General features: G+C 46.5%; 1 protein-coding gene across 6 annotated transcripts in view; it reads left to right on the top strand.

The window, feature by feature from the left end:
• Positions 1 to 14,807, top strand: part of GPRIN3 (GPRIN family member 3) — a 51,613-nt gene extending 36,806 nt beyond the window's left edge. For all 6 annotated transcript variants that reach the window (XM_056342884.1, XM_056342903.1, XM_056342873.1 and 3 more), the window contains 2 exons: positions 7,832 to 9,560; positions 9,615 to 14,807. In XM_056342884.1, the coding sequence (XP_056198859.1) occupies positions 7,941 to 9,560; positions 9,615 to 10,385 (2,391 nt within the window). In that variant the 5' untranslated portion in view covers positions 7,832 to 7,940 and the 3' untranslated portion in view covers positions 10,386 to 14,807. The remainder of the gene's footprint in view (positions 1 to 7,831; positions 9,561 to 9,614) is intronic.
• Positions 14,808 to 15,271: the final 464 nt, after the last annotated feature.

Raw genomic sequence — 15,271 nt, 5'->3', positions numbered from 1 at the left:
TTTATCAGACAGAAGAAGATAGTGGGACAGATAAGGAATGAAATTCCCACTTGGTTAATAGACAATTCTGTTGCTTTCAACATCAAACGTGAAAGTGGTGTTTGAAAGGTCCGTATCACCCTCCTGTTCACAGCCCTCTAACACCACTTCTTGTTTTTACTCAATAATAAGTTGAAGTAATGTGGCTGTGAGCTGTATGAAATGGAGTCACCTGCCTGATGTGGACAGCAGGTTGCTGGTTTCCACTCCTGTGCACATCAAGAGTGTGTGTACAGATGTTCCTCCTGCAATTGGCTTACCCTTGAAGTCAGGCTGCATTTCCTTAAAAATGACTTCCAGTGTCAGATACTGAAATAAAAATTTGCACTGATAAAGAATAAGGCTAAACAGAGTAACGTGCTTTTTTTTTAAAAAAAAAAAAAAGGCAAAATACGTATCCCTGTGGGTTTTATCCATGTCACATCCCCTTTAGGGTAGCCCAGGATGTGAGGTAGGAATGTCGCTGTAGCTTGTGCAGCTGATACAGCTGGCTGCCGGTTGGTGTAGTTGGTTGATTTATCTGTTCATAAAGCCATTTATCCTTCCCTTTCACCTTGGAGGAGGAAGGCTGACAGGCTCTTGGCGGTGTTCTGCAGCAAGCCTGGTGTTCAGCAGGGGCTTCCACATACTTGGACACCTTGCTGAAGAAAGCCTTTTTACAGGGCATTGGAACCCTGGGAAGAAGCGTGCTAAGAGAGACTCTGTCTTTGCTGCCTGAGACCCCTCTCTGCTGGCAGGGGGGACACTCGGGAGCACAGCAGAGCATGAGCTGAGTGGGAAGGTAGAGGGGCAGGACGGGGGCGTGGGGCAGAGGAGGGGACAGTGTTGGAGAAGGGTGTGGAGGTGGCAGGTGTTCAAGCTGCCACCCACCCCTCCTGTGGTTCTTTCCCACATCACCCCCCTCTGACCATGCGCTGGGCTCCTTGGAGAGATTCTGGAGGCTGCGACTACGCAAGGATCTCTGCTTCCCCCAGAAAAGGCTTTTAATCTGTGGGAAGGAGGTGAACTCCAAAGGCTCAAAACTTCAGTGGCAACAGATGATACCACAGTTCTTAATTTAAATCAGGATTATCAGCCTCCTTTCCAAATGTTGATTTCTAGCTATCTTTTCAAAGACTGTATTTTCTACCATTCCTAAATATTGTTTTTCCTCACTTCAGAGTGTTGGAGTGCAAAGCAACCCTGTTTTCCTTCTGGAAACCTGACAGAATGTTGCAAAAACCGTGGTGCACCTGTAAATCCGTAACTGTTTGGTCCTTACTCCCATGAAAACAAGCTGCTCTTGCAGCACTTCCGCAGCACGTGCCAGCGTGCTCCCTTTGGCCGTGGCCAGAGGACAGTGACCTGGTCAGCAGAGCCAGCCCAGCTTTGGTGCTGGGGAACCTCGGAATGAAAGTCACTGGTGACCGTGGTAGCTGTACGCATCAGGGCACAGAAAAGGGTAACGTGATCTCTTCTGATACAATGACTTGCTGGCAGAGATTAAATCCAAACTGCAACCAGGAGTGAAGTTTACGCCTACGCAGGAAATCGACATCGTGGTGCTGCTAACAGTGCCTGGGCTCCCATCAGGGCTCCGTGAACAGGCACCGGCACTGGATGCGGTGGTCGCTGCTTGTCTCCTGGCTGGGGCAAAACAGGCACTGCCCAAGGGAGCAGATGGAGCACAGGCTAGAATACACCCGCCCAGAGCAGGGCTGCAGCCGTACTTCCTTTTGGATGGACATCTTTCTGATTGAAGGGTAACTAATTATCCTACTGCCAGCAGGAGAGCTGAATCAGGCTTGGTCACTGCACAGTTTTTATGCATCCGTGGTTATGGGCCTGCCTATTCAAAGCCAGCGGCAGATATTCCCACACGTCTGTTCCTGGGTGGCTGCTGAGGAGCGCATGCATCTCTGGACCATTTTGAAGTGTTGGGGTGAGGTTCTGCGCAAGCTCCCAAGCCCAGGCTCTCAGATGAGCTTGTCAGCACCGTCCTGCACTCAGGCAGCTGTGCGACTTGGACTGGTTCACACCCTTTGGCCTGAAGCCAGAGCAGAGGTGTACCCCAAATCTGATTCAGCCCTGCCTGCATGGATTCTCTGTATACCAGTCTAAACTGCTCAGGCCAGTACTGATTTTTCTGACAATCCTGAGGTTATGCTAGGGATGGAGTAACATGCTTGCTTATAAACTGGGATTAGCACTGCAATACCAAAATTACAGATGGATGATCCCTTGTGCTCACTGCTAAGTACCTGAGAGCACTTTGGAGAGATCCCATTTCAGCAAGCCTTTTCTGCAGCCTGCTGGACACTGCACTTTCTGGACTCCCAGGAATTCAGCAAAAAGTCTAGGGAGCACAGAGGGCATAGATACAAAGAGAACACATCTGAAAGCTCCCTGCAGAAACAAAACCTGGCAATGCTGTCTGCATGCTGCAGTGAGAAAATATTGCAAATATTAGATTTTAAAATTTATTTAATCAGAATTGCTTTTGCATCTAGTTGAGTAGACTGTTTCATTCACAGTGAGGTTACTTAAAGTGTGTACTTAAACTTTGTCAAAAGCTCAGCGTAATGCGGGAAGGTGCAAAGCAGTTTGCTTTGCTCTGGATTAGGCCCAGAGGCTGCTCTGCCGTTCGGTGGGACTGGCTTAACCCATTTTCTCATTTGCAGGTTGTGGGCAGGAGGTTAAACTGAGCTTTGTCTTTCTAAAGTGGAGCTCCCGTGCTCTGCGCTTTGCAGTTAAAGCCTATACGATGCAAGATGAGAGAGTCAACAACCAGAAAAATACATTTCTTCAGCTCGTACAAAATATTGCTAGATAAATTTTCAGTAGCTGTTAGGCTGATCTGCAGTCACCTCTTCTTGGCAAAAAATGGCAGTGCATCTTGCCCTTGATTTTTCACCCAATTTTCGTTTGTGTATTACCATTACAAAGCAAGGACAAGGAGACCCTGATATTTTTCTTCAGTACTTACCCTCTGTTTTTCCTTTTGGACTCACTTCCCATTTTGCCCTCCATCTTTTCCACTTTTTCAGCAGTCTGTCTTGGTACCTGTGTGAGCAGAGCTGCTGGGCACTGCAGGCTCTGCCTCAGCATCCAGGAGGAAGAGGCTCAGGGTCCAGCGAAGGAGCCAGGCTGTATCCCAAGAACCCTGGCAGGAGCTGGGTTTTCCTCGGGTCTGTCTGTGCCTTCGGTTGGCAGTTTCAGCTGCTTTAATACCGCAGCATGCATCATGGATGGTTAACAAGTGCTTCTCGTGCAGGTGCTGGGAAGGGTTTTAGGAGGGGCTGTGGGGTTTTGTTTGGTGGTGTTGGCTTTAATATTAAAATGAGTCTGCTGGACTTCCAGTGAGCAGGCTTGTACAAATAAAGGTCCTTTTCTCCTGTCAGCATCCCAAGGCATGCTGAAAGATGGAAGCTGTGTATCTTGGATCTTACGTCTTCGGGCAGCCTCTTTTTGTATTTTAAGGAATATGTCCTTGGTTTGCTCTGTCCTTCCTTTGTAGTGCCGGTCTTCGATCCCCCAGATAATTAAGAGAAAATAACCCACGAAGCAGATTTTCTCACACACAGACAGAATAACAAACACCCTTCAACATTAACTAGGAAGTTACTGTATTTACAGAGAACAGCAACTTAATGAGATGGGAAAAGAACCACTGGATGCATAATTAGGAGGATTCAAGTGCATGTGTATGTTTAAAATTTAAAGAAACGTGCTTCATGTTCTGTATGTTCAGTGGTCTAGTTAAAGCATGCCGTTGTCTTTTCCTTAGATCAAGAGCAAGAAGGGAGGCTGAATTTCTGCTTCAACAGATGTTTATCTGTGTTCTTAACCCATGCAGTTGTATGATGATTTTCACGATGATCTCAGAGAACATACGATGAGATTAGAACTGTTGAGAGCAGGTGTTCAGTTCTTACATTTGTAGAAAAACAGGTGAGGAGAGGGCTCCAAGAATGGGGGGCTCAAGGAATGGAAAGCTGGTGAGATTCCAGAATTGAGGAGGGGATGCTTGCTTAGTTTGGGAGCTTCTTTTTAATTTTTTCATTATTTGTTTTAAAATTCTTTATAAAATTGAGGGTAGGTGGAGATGCTTGTGCTTTTGTAGCTTTTCGGATTTTTCAAGAGGGAATGGGAGGCAGAATCTTATGCTGGAATTTCCTGGAATTTTTTTGTTTTGTTTTATCAAATGTGCAGACTTTCTGGTTTTGTTGATGTTCTCATAAGCAGCAAGAGGGAAATTTGAAGTGTTGTTTTACTGGGGAATAGCTGTTACTGAAATAAAGAGGAGTTTCTTTATATTGTCAGCACTGAGTTGCCTCAAAACTTCTTGAGGTTTAGTGGTTTGGGGGTTTTTGCTTTTTTGTTTTTAAAGCACATAAAGAAGACCTGCTCAGTGACAAGAGTCCATGAAGGTCTGCTGGCCATGCAGGGACACCCCCAGACCATATAAGCCAAACATAGGCTTTGTCAAAGTTAGAAACTTCTTGTTGAAAAAAGGTCCAGAAAAATTCTGTGTGAAGATTGACACAGTCAGGCAGACTGATTTGGTCTGACAGATTAAGGCGAAGGAGAACTGTGTTGGGGTAGAAAATCTGTTCTTATTAATAAAAATTGATTTTGGCCTTTGTAGAGATACTAATTTCACCTCCTGATAAAAGAAAATTTTGGATGATTGTGCCAGGTCAGGCGTATAACACTTGAAAAATTCATCAGCAATCTTGATTTGTTTTGATACATGGGTTTTGGCCTGCTACTGAATTTTGTATTTCTGTTTCTTCTAGATATCTGCTTGTAATGTTGCTTGTTCGTTTGAATCCTCACTGTCTTGGCAGTTGAACAGTGTTGCCCGCAGGTTCCAGCATTGTTCTTCATTCCTATATAATAGGATTCCAATAATAAAAATGAGACAGTTATCATAAATAAGACTCCAATAATAAAAATGCCTTTCCAGTTCTGTAGTTAGTTGGGTTTGATTGGTTTTCTCTTGTGTAAGACATACCTTTCATTCTGATTTTTGTTCATTCTTAAGAAAGAGCATTGTCAAAAATTACTGCATTTATGTAGACTACTGTGATGCCTTTGGCTCCCATCACTAGGATGGTTTAGTGAAGAGTGTAAGAAGAAAGTAGCTTATATGACTATGACAACAAAGTCTTTATAAAAACCTTATTCTCATAAACTAACATGTTTTCGGAGTCATCCCAGGCAGTAGAATGACCCTGTCCCTTAAAGGGTCACATGAAATGTCTGGGTTATGCTCTGGGGTCCCACATCAGAGAAGAGACCTACGTGGGGTTTTGGGGGCAGAATTTCCTCTGTCGACATTGTGTGTCAACTGCTCGGTAATAGAATCACTTCTAATTATCACATGTGGCAGTCATTTAAATGTGTGTTCCTAGTGATGCTGGTGAAGAGCCACTTAAACAGATGGGGAGAATTCATGTGAGGGTTCAGATCAGAACTAATTCACTTAACTGAAAAATTAGGAATCATTCCCCCGTTGACTGGGTGTGAGTTAAAGACAGTGCTCTGGAATGCAGATTGCCTTTCCCAGGTTTTGTGTAGTGAAGAGCCAAACAGATTTGCTCTGCCATCTTTATTTCTCCTGAAACTGTTTGCTGAGTAGTACGACTCATCCTAAAAACAGGGGTTGGTTGTGTTCCATTATGTGTTTAGTTGTTCTTAAGTAAACTCTGGATCTTAAAAAAAAAAACCAAAAACATGTGACCTGCCCAATTGTATATACTGGTTTGGTTTGCATCAATATTTGGAAAAGGAAAGAAGAGTAACAGAATTTAGACAAACAGATGCCCAAAGCCATCTGCTCCTCGCCTCACGGTCATTAGACGTTCATAGTACAACAGCGTGAACTTGGAACGGCTCTCCTGTCCTTCAGGGCTGTGTTGGCTGGCTTTAAAGCGAGCACAAAATGAAGTGAAGGCATCTTGTAGGTGGACACAAACTTCCACCGATTTGCAGTCTGGTTTACATAACCTCAGTACTTCTCAAAAAGCTTAGCGATCGTTAGCCTTGCTGGAAGGCCATTTGGGGTGATTGCAGATCCTCCAGCATCAGGATCACTGTTCCCCAGGACTGGCTTAACCCAGCCGACTGTGTATATCTGTGGTTGGACAGAGCCCAAAGAGACAGTGTAAAAATAATAAACTATTAGTATCGGGAAGACTTAAAGCTTAATGAATTAGTTGTGGTATTTTCCTTTTCTTAGAAAAATAGACTCGCTGTATTTGGTTTAGTTTTCCTTTCATTGAGCGTTTTTCTCCTCTCTTTCTAAGTAGCCTAATGTGCTGAAATTTAGGATTAATTTTAAAGAAGCTAAGGAAGTTTTACTGTTGCTATTCAGGCTGAGAGAAGGAGAGGAGGGGTGTTTCTGGAAAAGGCTTTTGCTGATTTTGCTACTGGGCGAGGGAGGGTCTGGAACAGCTGAGTGATTGCATAGCTCTTCCTAGCAGTGTCTCCCAAGTAATGCTGCAAAGGAGACCCTACTGTGTGCCTGCAGGGACATGGGCACACGGAGGTACGATGATTTTTCCAGTTTCATCCCTCTGGTTAACATAAAAACTAAATGTTCAGGGTGTCTCCCAAATCTCATGCCTGTGCTTTGCTAGCAGCGTAAGCTGGGGAAAGTCTTTTAAACAAGCATAGGTCGCCTGCAGTTAGGAGAAGGCTGGGGTGGGATTTTATCACTGACCACTACCACTGTGCTGACACTGACAGGGATCCAGCCCTTGCCCTCCAGCAGGGTCCAAGTCAGGCAGTGCCAAGTCATTTTGAAAGCCCAGCCAAGGAGTGCATTTGGAGATTGCCTCCTGTTGGAAGTGATGTTTTCTCTGCAGTCCTGGCTGGACTTCCACCTGGATAACTCTGCTCCACCGACTTAAAATCCCTCCCTAGTATTTCACTGGTTATGGCATGGGCCCCTACTGTTCTGTGGTGCTGCAGCGTTCCCCTTGCAGTTTCATATCACCTGCTTGTAAGTTGATTTCTATATCATCTGTGCCTCCATTTAGTAATCGAGCTGGCTTTCTTGTAATTATTTCAAAGGATTCAAATGTGAAAGCAGTAAGTATGTGCACAGCCCTGGTGCGGTACAGTGCAGTAGCTACTCTTGGTGTTTATCTGTACCACCCAACAGGTTGTCATCCCTCGGTGTTCCTTTTGCCAGTGGGGTTTGGGTTCATCCACATCAGTCTGAACCGACCTGTTGCCCGCTGTGAGCATGGCTTTGATGGTAGTGGAGTTAGAGAAGGGCTGCCCGTGAGGAGGAAGGGGAGCTGGTGCTCAGTGAAGGTGTGGGATTCATTCACGTCACAGGGGTGGGAATCAGACCTGTTCTTCACATAGACACAACAGGTGAGGTAGCACCTTTCCTTCCAGAGGTGGCTTGCTAGAGGCTTTAATCACACTGAGCTTATTTTGTGGCCTCAAACTGCCACACAAAGTCTGCACCCCTTCCCCTTCATCCCTGCTTGCATGTCTTTTTTTTTTTTTTTTTTTTTTTTTTCCCTCTCTTGGCATGTCATTATGTTTTCATTAATATATCAACAACAGGGCAGCTGTTGTGGCTTTGGCCCTAGTATTGTCTTCTCAATCCAGACCTTGGACTTGGGAGATCCTTGAAATCCCTGTCTTCTATGTGACTTATAGGCAAATGAGGTGCTTCACTTTCCCCCTTACCTGCAAGTATTTCTCTCCAAGCCGCAAAATCTATCTGTTCTGGGTACTTTTTCTTCTTAAATCTGACTGCTGCTAACTCTGTTGTTTCTTTCATTAACAGATTAGCTTTACAGGAAACCCGTCACCAACAGCCTGCCCTGTTGTACCCACCACCCAGTAAGAAAACTCCAAGGAGAAGCTGAGGACAAACCACATCTCACAGGCAGTTCATGGGGACTGTACCAGATCCTCTGAGATCTGCCAAGCTTTCCCTGGTCACAGCTTCTGCAGAGGAGGACCACCTGGGAAACTTGCAGTCTGCTAAGCACCAGCCCCAACTACCCAGCGGAGGAGAGAGGGCCAGCAATGGCTTTCCGTGCACGCCGACCGGCCCTGCTGGAGCCTGCTTGTTCGACCTGAAATGCACGGCGGCTGCCAGCGCACAGAGGTGCGAGCAATGCCACGAGGACGATGCTAGCCAGCAGGAAACCCTTCCTTCCAGGCTCGCCAGCAAAGCTGTGGAGGGGCGTCCTGCAGCCGTAGAGCCAGCCGGTTGCTCCCGGGCAGCAGGCAGCCAGGGACCAGCAGCACCAGCCCCCGCTGCGGTAGGAGCCCCCTTGGTGGGGCAGGGGCCAGAGATGATGCCAGCCCCCCAGAGCTCCCGGCAGTTTGTGCAAGGCAGCCAGGCAAAACCAAGCTCCCTGACACAAATAGATGACTCTGCCTTGAAACCTCAGGGGACTGACAATCAGCCAGCACTTGAGGTGTTAAATTATTCTTCCCCGGGCGACCCTGTCAGGGGTAATGAGTCCTGTCATACTTCTCAGGCAAACCTTCTGCAAAGAGGGGAAAAAGACAAGGGAGCAGAAAAAACTGGTTCTGCTGCATGTCAGCCAGCCTCGCCAGCAAGGCACACTGAAGCTGACCTGGGGAGAGACCTGCAGGCTAGCTGGGAAGCAAAACGCAGGGCTGCAGGCACCACGCAGTTGCATCCCACAGATAAGACTGAAGTGGTGCAGAGCAGTGAGGCACCAGCCCCGTCGAGCTACCGGAGTCCGCATCCAGTACACAACACGGACCCCGAGCCGGGGAGCCCAGGCACCCCCCAGCTCTCCAAATTCAGAGAAACGGGTACAATGACAGTTCAGCCAGAGAGCAGGTCTTTAACTCAGGAAGCAGCAAGCAGGACGTGGCGAGATGCTGAGGTTCAGGCTGTGGCTGCTGTGGAAAGCAAGTCGGCCTCCACCAGCCCCAGCATCCTTGTTGCCTTCTTAAAAGGGAATGCTCCTCCAGAGGAGGAGGAAGAACTACACGTAATTTACCGAGGAGGTATGGGGCTGAGCCAGTCTGCACCTACTGACAGTTTATCCTTACAACAGAAGTCTCTGTGTTCTCCTGGTATCACGTCAAAATCAACTGTTGTTACGGCTGTGACTGCTTCGGCCCAAACGCAGCCCATCAAACTGCCTGGGCTCCAGTCTGACGTCGTGTCCCCAGTGGCAGCAGATAATGCAAAACCTGTTCTTCCCTCCTCCCCTTCAGCAGTTTCCTCCCAAGGGACATCTGTGGGTAACACTACAGTGATCGGTGCAGCCCGCGACAGCAAGGATGCTGCTGGCCTGCCAGTGGAGGCTCAAGTCCCACCAAAGCCCATCCCTGTGGAGCAGCTTGCAGTTGACTCCAGTAATCAAACTCCAGCACAGTCTGGGTCTGGCGCTGGTGAACCAAGCACCACTTCTGCTGCTGCTCTCCCAGGATCCAGGAACAATGTGCAAGACCCTGTCCACGATGTGGCAAGCAACCGGTTACCTTTACTCTGTAGCACAGGCAGTGAAGTCAAGCAGAAGGAGGTCCTGGGCAGCTCTGAGCAGAAGGAGGTCCTGGGCAGCTCTGAGCAGAAGGAGGTCCTGGGCGGCTCTGAGCAAAAGCCTGTGCAAAGTAAGGGTGCGAGTCAAGAGGAGGCCATTGCTAATCAATCTGTGGTAAAACCAAAGGAAGAAAGCTCGGTGGTGCTTGATCCTAAAGGAGGGATGGATGTCAGCAGCCAACCTGCTGCTGTCCACGTAAAGGCGTGCTCAGAGGATGCAGGTGGAAAGGAGGAGAGCAGAGGCCAGGGGGACACTGGCCGGGCTCAGATGGCTGGCAGCCGGAGCCTGCAGGCAGGGCTGGTGCCCGAGCTGAGCGTGAGCTCCACACATGCCACCCCTCCTGTGGAGACATCGGCAGCTCCCCAGCAGCAAGGCTTCCAGGCCAAGGAGCCCGGGCGCAAGCTTCACACAGCGACTCCTTCTGCTTCAGCTCAGGCCCTGCCGAACCTGGGGGAAAACAAAAAGCAGCCCACCCCGGCCATGGAGGCGAAAGTGCAGGTGAAGCAGTCCAAACACGTCAGGGATGTTGTTTGGGATGAGCAGGGCATGACGTGGGAGGTTTACGGTGCTTCTCTTGATCCGGAATCCCTGGGAATTGCCATCCAGAACCACTTACAGAGACAAATACGGGAACACGAGAAACTGATCCGGGCTCAGAACAGTCAGACCCGGAAATCCATTTCCTCGGATACATCCTCAAATAAAAAACTGAAAGGGAGGCAGCACAACGTGTTCCAGTCCATGCTGCAGAATTTTAGGCGTCCTAATTGCTGCGTCCGACCTGCTCCCTCGTCTGTGTTAGACTGATGTGGCTTGCGGGGGTGCGTAGATGTCTGTGGTGGTAGCGAGAATCCCTCCCCTCAAGTCTCAAGTCCTGCTGTCCAGTTGTGTTATTGGGGTTATGATGCAGCAACAGTGGAAAATTATTCCCCTTTGTTTTCTGAGTAGCCACATGCTCCGTCATGCCATTATTATTGCCACAGCTGGTGTATTGCCACATTGTGCCCCATCCCGACTACTGTCAGATGAAAAGCTAGGTACTTAGTAAAAGCACAAATTTAAATTGCCACCTTGCTGCAGGGAGAGCAGCACCTTCTGAAAAAGCAAGAAGCAGAGGGATTGTCAGAATTATTACGGGAAATTACTTGTGTGCATCACGAGGTCTTACACAAAGGGTTGGGCTGTGGGAAGCTGGGTGAGGTGACACTGAGGTTCAGCAGCTGTAAAGACCTAACGCAAAACAACCTTCCTGGTGTGTGAGACGCCCATGCTGGGGCAAGTCCACAAAAAGGCGATGGACGTGGTCCCACTCCTGTTGATGCCATGGGGCACTGTTCTCATGTGAGCCCCAGAGAGCCAGGTCTTCCCCTCCCATGGACACGGAGGACCAGGCAAAGAGGGAGGATCAAGGCTGAAGGATTATCTCTTTGGGAGAAGTTAAGTCAATGGGATTTTGCTGGCTAGAAGGGGAGGTGAGAGGGATCTGTTCTGCAGGCTTTTTCTGTCCTGCGTCAGCCACGCAGAGCATAAGCAGGCGACGCACCCAGGGCAGGCGAGGCACGAGGGAGCACATCGGTAGATGTACCCGCGTCCAGGGGGACGGTGCCCTTAGTTGCACCAGGGTGCTCCAGCCAAGTCTTTCCAAAGCAGCAGGCCGTTCTGGCTCCTCAGCTGGGGTGGGCAGCCCCTGCTTCCAGCCTCCCGTGGTGCTGAGCACCTCTGCTCTCAATCACTCTTTAAAGTGGTATGGATCTTTTTTTCTCTCTCCAGGGATGCACAACAACGTTTTCCTGTAGGAGCCGGCCATCCCCTGCATCTGGGTCCATGAGCCCACGTCTAGTGTGTTACACTGATTTTTTTTCTTTTTAGGTCCTTAGCCAACTCCACTTTTTTTTTTTGCAGTATTTTGGTGCTTTTCTTGCTGCCTTTCATAAACCAAATACCATTTATTTAGCCTGTGCGTATTTTGTTTTACCTAATGCTCTCTATATTATAAACCATTATATTGTTAACTTGAAACATTTACTTTACAGAAGTACTGATGTCTTGAGACAATCTTTGCTGTATTTCTAATGTTAGAAAAGGTGTAGAAACTGCTAATAAAAGGTAGCTTAGTCACTGTTTCTCCAGAATTGTGCTATACAATAACGCCTCAAATGTATGTTGGTCACATTTCTCACCTTAATAATGTTTTTCAACCTGGGAAATGTGTTTCCCACTAGCTTTTTATTCTGTCCACTAGAGCTCATGATGGGAGGCTGGGGAACTCCTGCAGTTTGTAGAAAATTTAGTTTTCAATCCTGCAAAGCAGTGAGGATTTGGATATTGTAATCCTGCAGAGTACTAGAGTTAAAAATAGGGGTTATTTTTATTCCATTAAAGATTTTTCATGAATCATGACGATAATTTATTTCTGTCTCTAGTACCACGCATCTGACTTACTCTGTAGATCTTACTCTTGCAACTTACTCTGTAAATCTTACAGGTTTACACAGTGTAAATGAGTATTGAATTTTTTTTTTATTTTTTTTTTTTTTTTGTCTGAAGCAGACCTGAGGTGGTCCCCTTTTATTTAGCAATTTTTTTAGTATATCAACTGCCAAGCCTTCAAAGCAGCTGTTATGGGGAATTTTTTCCCCCGCAGAGAGGTAAAATACTGTAAGATACAATAATTTGATCAGTGAAAGGTGTTGCCCCTAAGTATAGTACTGAATTTACTCCTGGTTTTCCTCTGGTATATGCTTAGGGAGTTCATGGCACGTCCTTGCTCCATTTCTGTATGTTGTGTCAAGTCCTGTCCCACTTGATGCTGAATTGCTAATTCTGAAGTGCCACATTAGAGTGTGTCTTCCCACCTCTGCCTACTGGGAGGAAACTCTCCTACCTTTTTTCTGTTAATACTATTTTTTCCATCCCGTTCCTAGCAGTGGCAGAGATGTGAGTTTCATGTGAAATTTTCTGTGGGATCAATATTGGCAGTATCATTAGGTGAGGTTAGTTGACAAGTTCGGTGTCTCTTCCCACGTTGTGTCCATGTCAGCCCTGAAGAGGTTCCCTGAGTTGTCTGCAGTGTTTGCTGTGTCCTGTCCAGGTCCAAAGCTTTGCATTGCTCCTTTTGCCTCCCTTCTGCCCCCTCCCTCGCCAGCTGCTGCCCAGCCTGTCTTCCCGTGAAACAGTGGCTCTTGGCTCAGCTCGCGTCCTCCTTTCCCGTGTCCCCCTCACTGTAGCGTTGTGAGCCAGCTTACTCTGAACTGTCCCCTTACAAATACGCTCAGTCTGAATATATAAATGCATTGTTATATTTTTTGCCAGAGGAGAATAAATGGCTATTGCACATTCACCACTTTCCATGAACTTTATCCTTTAGCTTAAGCTCTCCAAAATATTTCTGGCTTATGGGTATGAGTTGCTTTATTGAGATCAAACTGGGCTTGGCACTGAGTGAGCAGGGGGCTGGGCCAGCACGGGAATTAACTCTTCTTCATGAGGGATGGGAGATCTCTTCTGGTTCCCTGCAGCTGCTTCCAGCTGTGAGTCTTCACCAGCCAGTCCACCTGCACCTCCCGCCCCACCCCGAACGATTACCTTTCTTCCAGGAAGATTTCATCAATACATACATACCACAAAACACCGATGGGCAAGTTATGAAGTGGATGCATCTGAACAACAGCATGAGCATACTTGGGAAAACTGTACTGGTCAGCAGAGCACTGTGCTTCTGTATTCCAGGAAAATAGGAGTGCAAAGACAAACCACAAAACGTCGGTGATGCTGCCTGGTGGGCCCAGAAGGCCTGCAGGCATGTGTTTGAAGCCAAGCAATAACGTGCCAAAAACCAACACACAAAAATGAGTCGATAATCACCAGCGCATCTCATGGAAAATATTTTAGATTTTCACTTTGTCTTGCTAGGGCAGACTGTAGGCAACCTGCTGGTTTAATACTGATAATTTATGCTTTCTCCTGTGTGCAATGTCTAGATGACAATGTGTATCCTTGTAGGGATGATGCATCTTTCACCAGCAGCAAAACAGAACAATGTTTTGGGTAGCAATTAGCAAATATTATGCATGTGAGCGGTCTTGTAGCAGCCAAGAAGGACTGTTCTTGGTGTCACATCAGTATTGAAAATGAAAGTGTGCTTGGAGTAACGGTATAGCAGGGGGTAGGGAGAGGTGATGTGTGTGCCACCACCCTGCTCTTTTTCTCTCTGTGACTCAGAATCACATTGCATTGGTTGGATGGTTAGCAACCAAAGGAAATCAATTTGGGCTAGTAAAAAGAAGGTTGAAAACAGAAAGTATTTTTCATTCCCAAGAATAAAATCTGTATGAAAAAAAGACCTGTGTTGCAGCCCAGCCAGTTGAAATAACTCTTCAGTTTGGTTTGTTGCAAGATCAGAAATGTTGGGAAACAAGCTAATTGTCAGGAAATTCTTCTCTGTTGGCTGCATCTTCTGGAAATGTTAACATGGACAGAACCATTAATAAAAGCAGTGAATGAGAATGAAAGAGTTACTTCTGGTTTCACTTCAGGAGTTTTCCACTAGGCAAGATGAGATAAGCACGTTTCAATGTTGCCAATACAAAACCTGTGTTGAAGCAGAATCTCATTGCAGGCAATTTGCGATGTAGTCCTGGATTCATGTGAGGTTGTGACCTCCACTACTGTCTCTGTGCACTCGGTTGGTACCTGCCAGCTTTGCGTTGCCTTGGGCACAAGTGCTGAAAGTCCTGTCTCATTTCTGCTGACTTAGTTTGGAAAAAAAGAGTGGGGAAAGAGCTGGAGTGACAAGGAGGACAATATCTCCCTTTTCCATTTCAGAGGAAGAAAACGTTCTTTTGAGTATGCAAGAAGGAACTGCTGAGAAACATGGAGAGAGAGGGACTGAAATGAAGTAAAATGAAGTTGATGTAGGTACTTCACAAGGAATTCCTGTTCCTATGTCTATAAAGCCAATGTTTTTCTTAAGTTTCACCCATTTGTTCATTCTGAGCTCACAGATGTTTTCATATCGTTGGCATCCCGTGACTTTTAGGAAAATGAACATTTCCAAAAGCTTTCTATTTTGCTAGTATGTATAGATATATCTAAATGCATTTCCACAAAACCACTAGGCAAACAACCTCAGTTTATTACCGCTACTACCATGTAAAAGCTTGTAAAATGGACCCTTTGGAGAAGCATCTTCAAAGGGTTCAGAAAAGGTGAATAAACGCTCTAAAGATAGCACTACCTTTTATCTTTAATTTCATGACCATATTGAAGTGTTACATTTAGAAGCAGAAATCCAAATGAAAACTGGTGTTGAAGTTGATGGAATATTCAAGTTGGCTGCGACTGGTTTTCAGGTTGGAAACGAGATGGAATCTACCATACCAGTGTTTCATTACTGAGCTCAGTATATGCAAGGTTTGTATGAAAGCACAAATTTTATTAGCTTATTAGCTCTATTGTCTTGTTCCATGTCTATCATTCTACACCGTTTAAAAATGAATGCAAAGGTTACCAGGACAGAGCAAGTCTTTCATACCCAGCTTATGGAAATGGCTGAGAGACAACTGATCATCAGACTGTGGTTTTGGGAAGTTAAAGGCTGTAGTTGGAAGGAAACTCTCCCCTCTGTTTTTTGGGGTTTTGGTGTGGTTTTTTTTCTCCCCTGTTTTTGTAACATCTCAACCTCTGCTGGTTTA

The sequence above is a fragment of the Falco biarmicus genome, chromosome 1, assembly GCF_023638135.1.
Source record: "Falco biarmicus isolate bFalBia1 chromosome 1, bFalBia1.pri, whole genome shotgun sequence".
Taxonomy (NCBI): domain Eukaryota; kingdom Metazoa; phylum Chordata; class Aves; order Falconiformes; family Falconidae; genus Falco; species Falco biarmicus.
The sequence above is the reverse complement of the archived record's forward strand: the minus strand, read 5'-3'. Positions and strand labels throughout refer to the sequence as shown.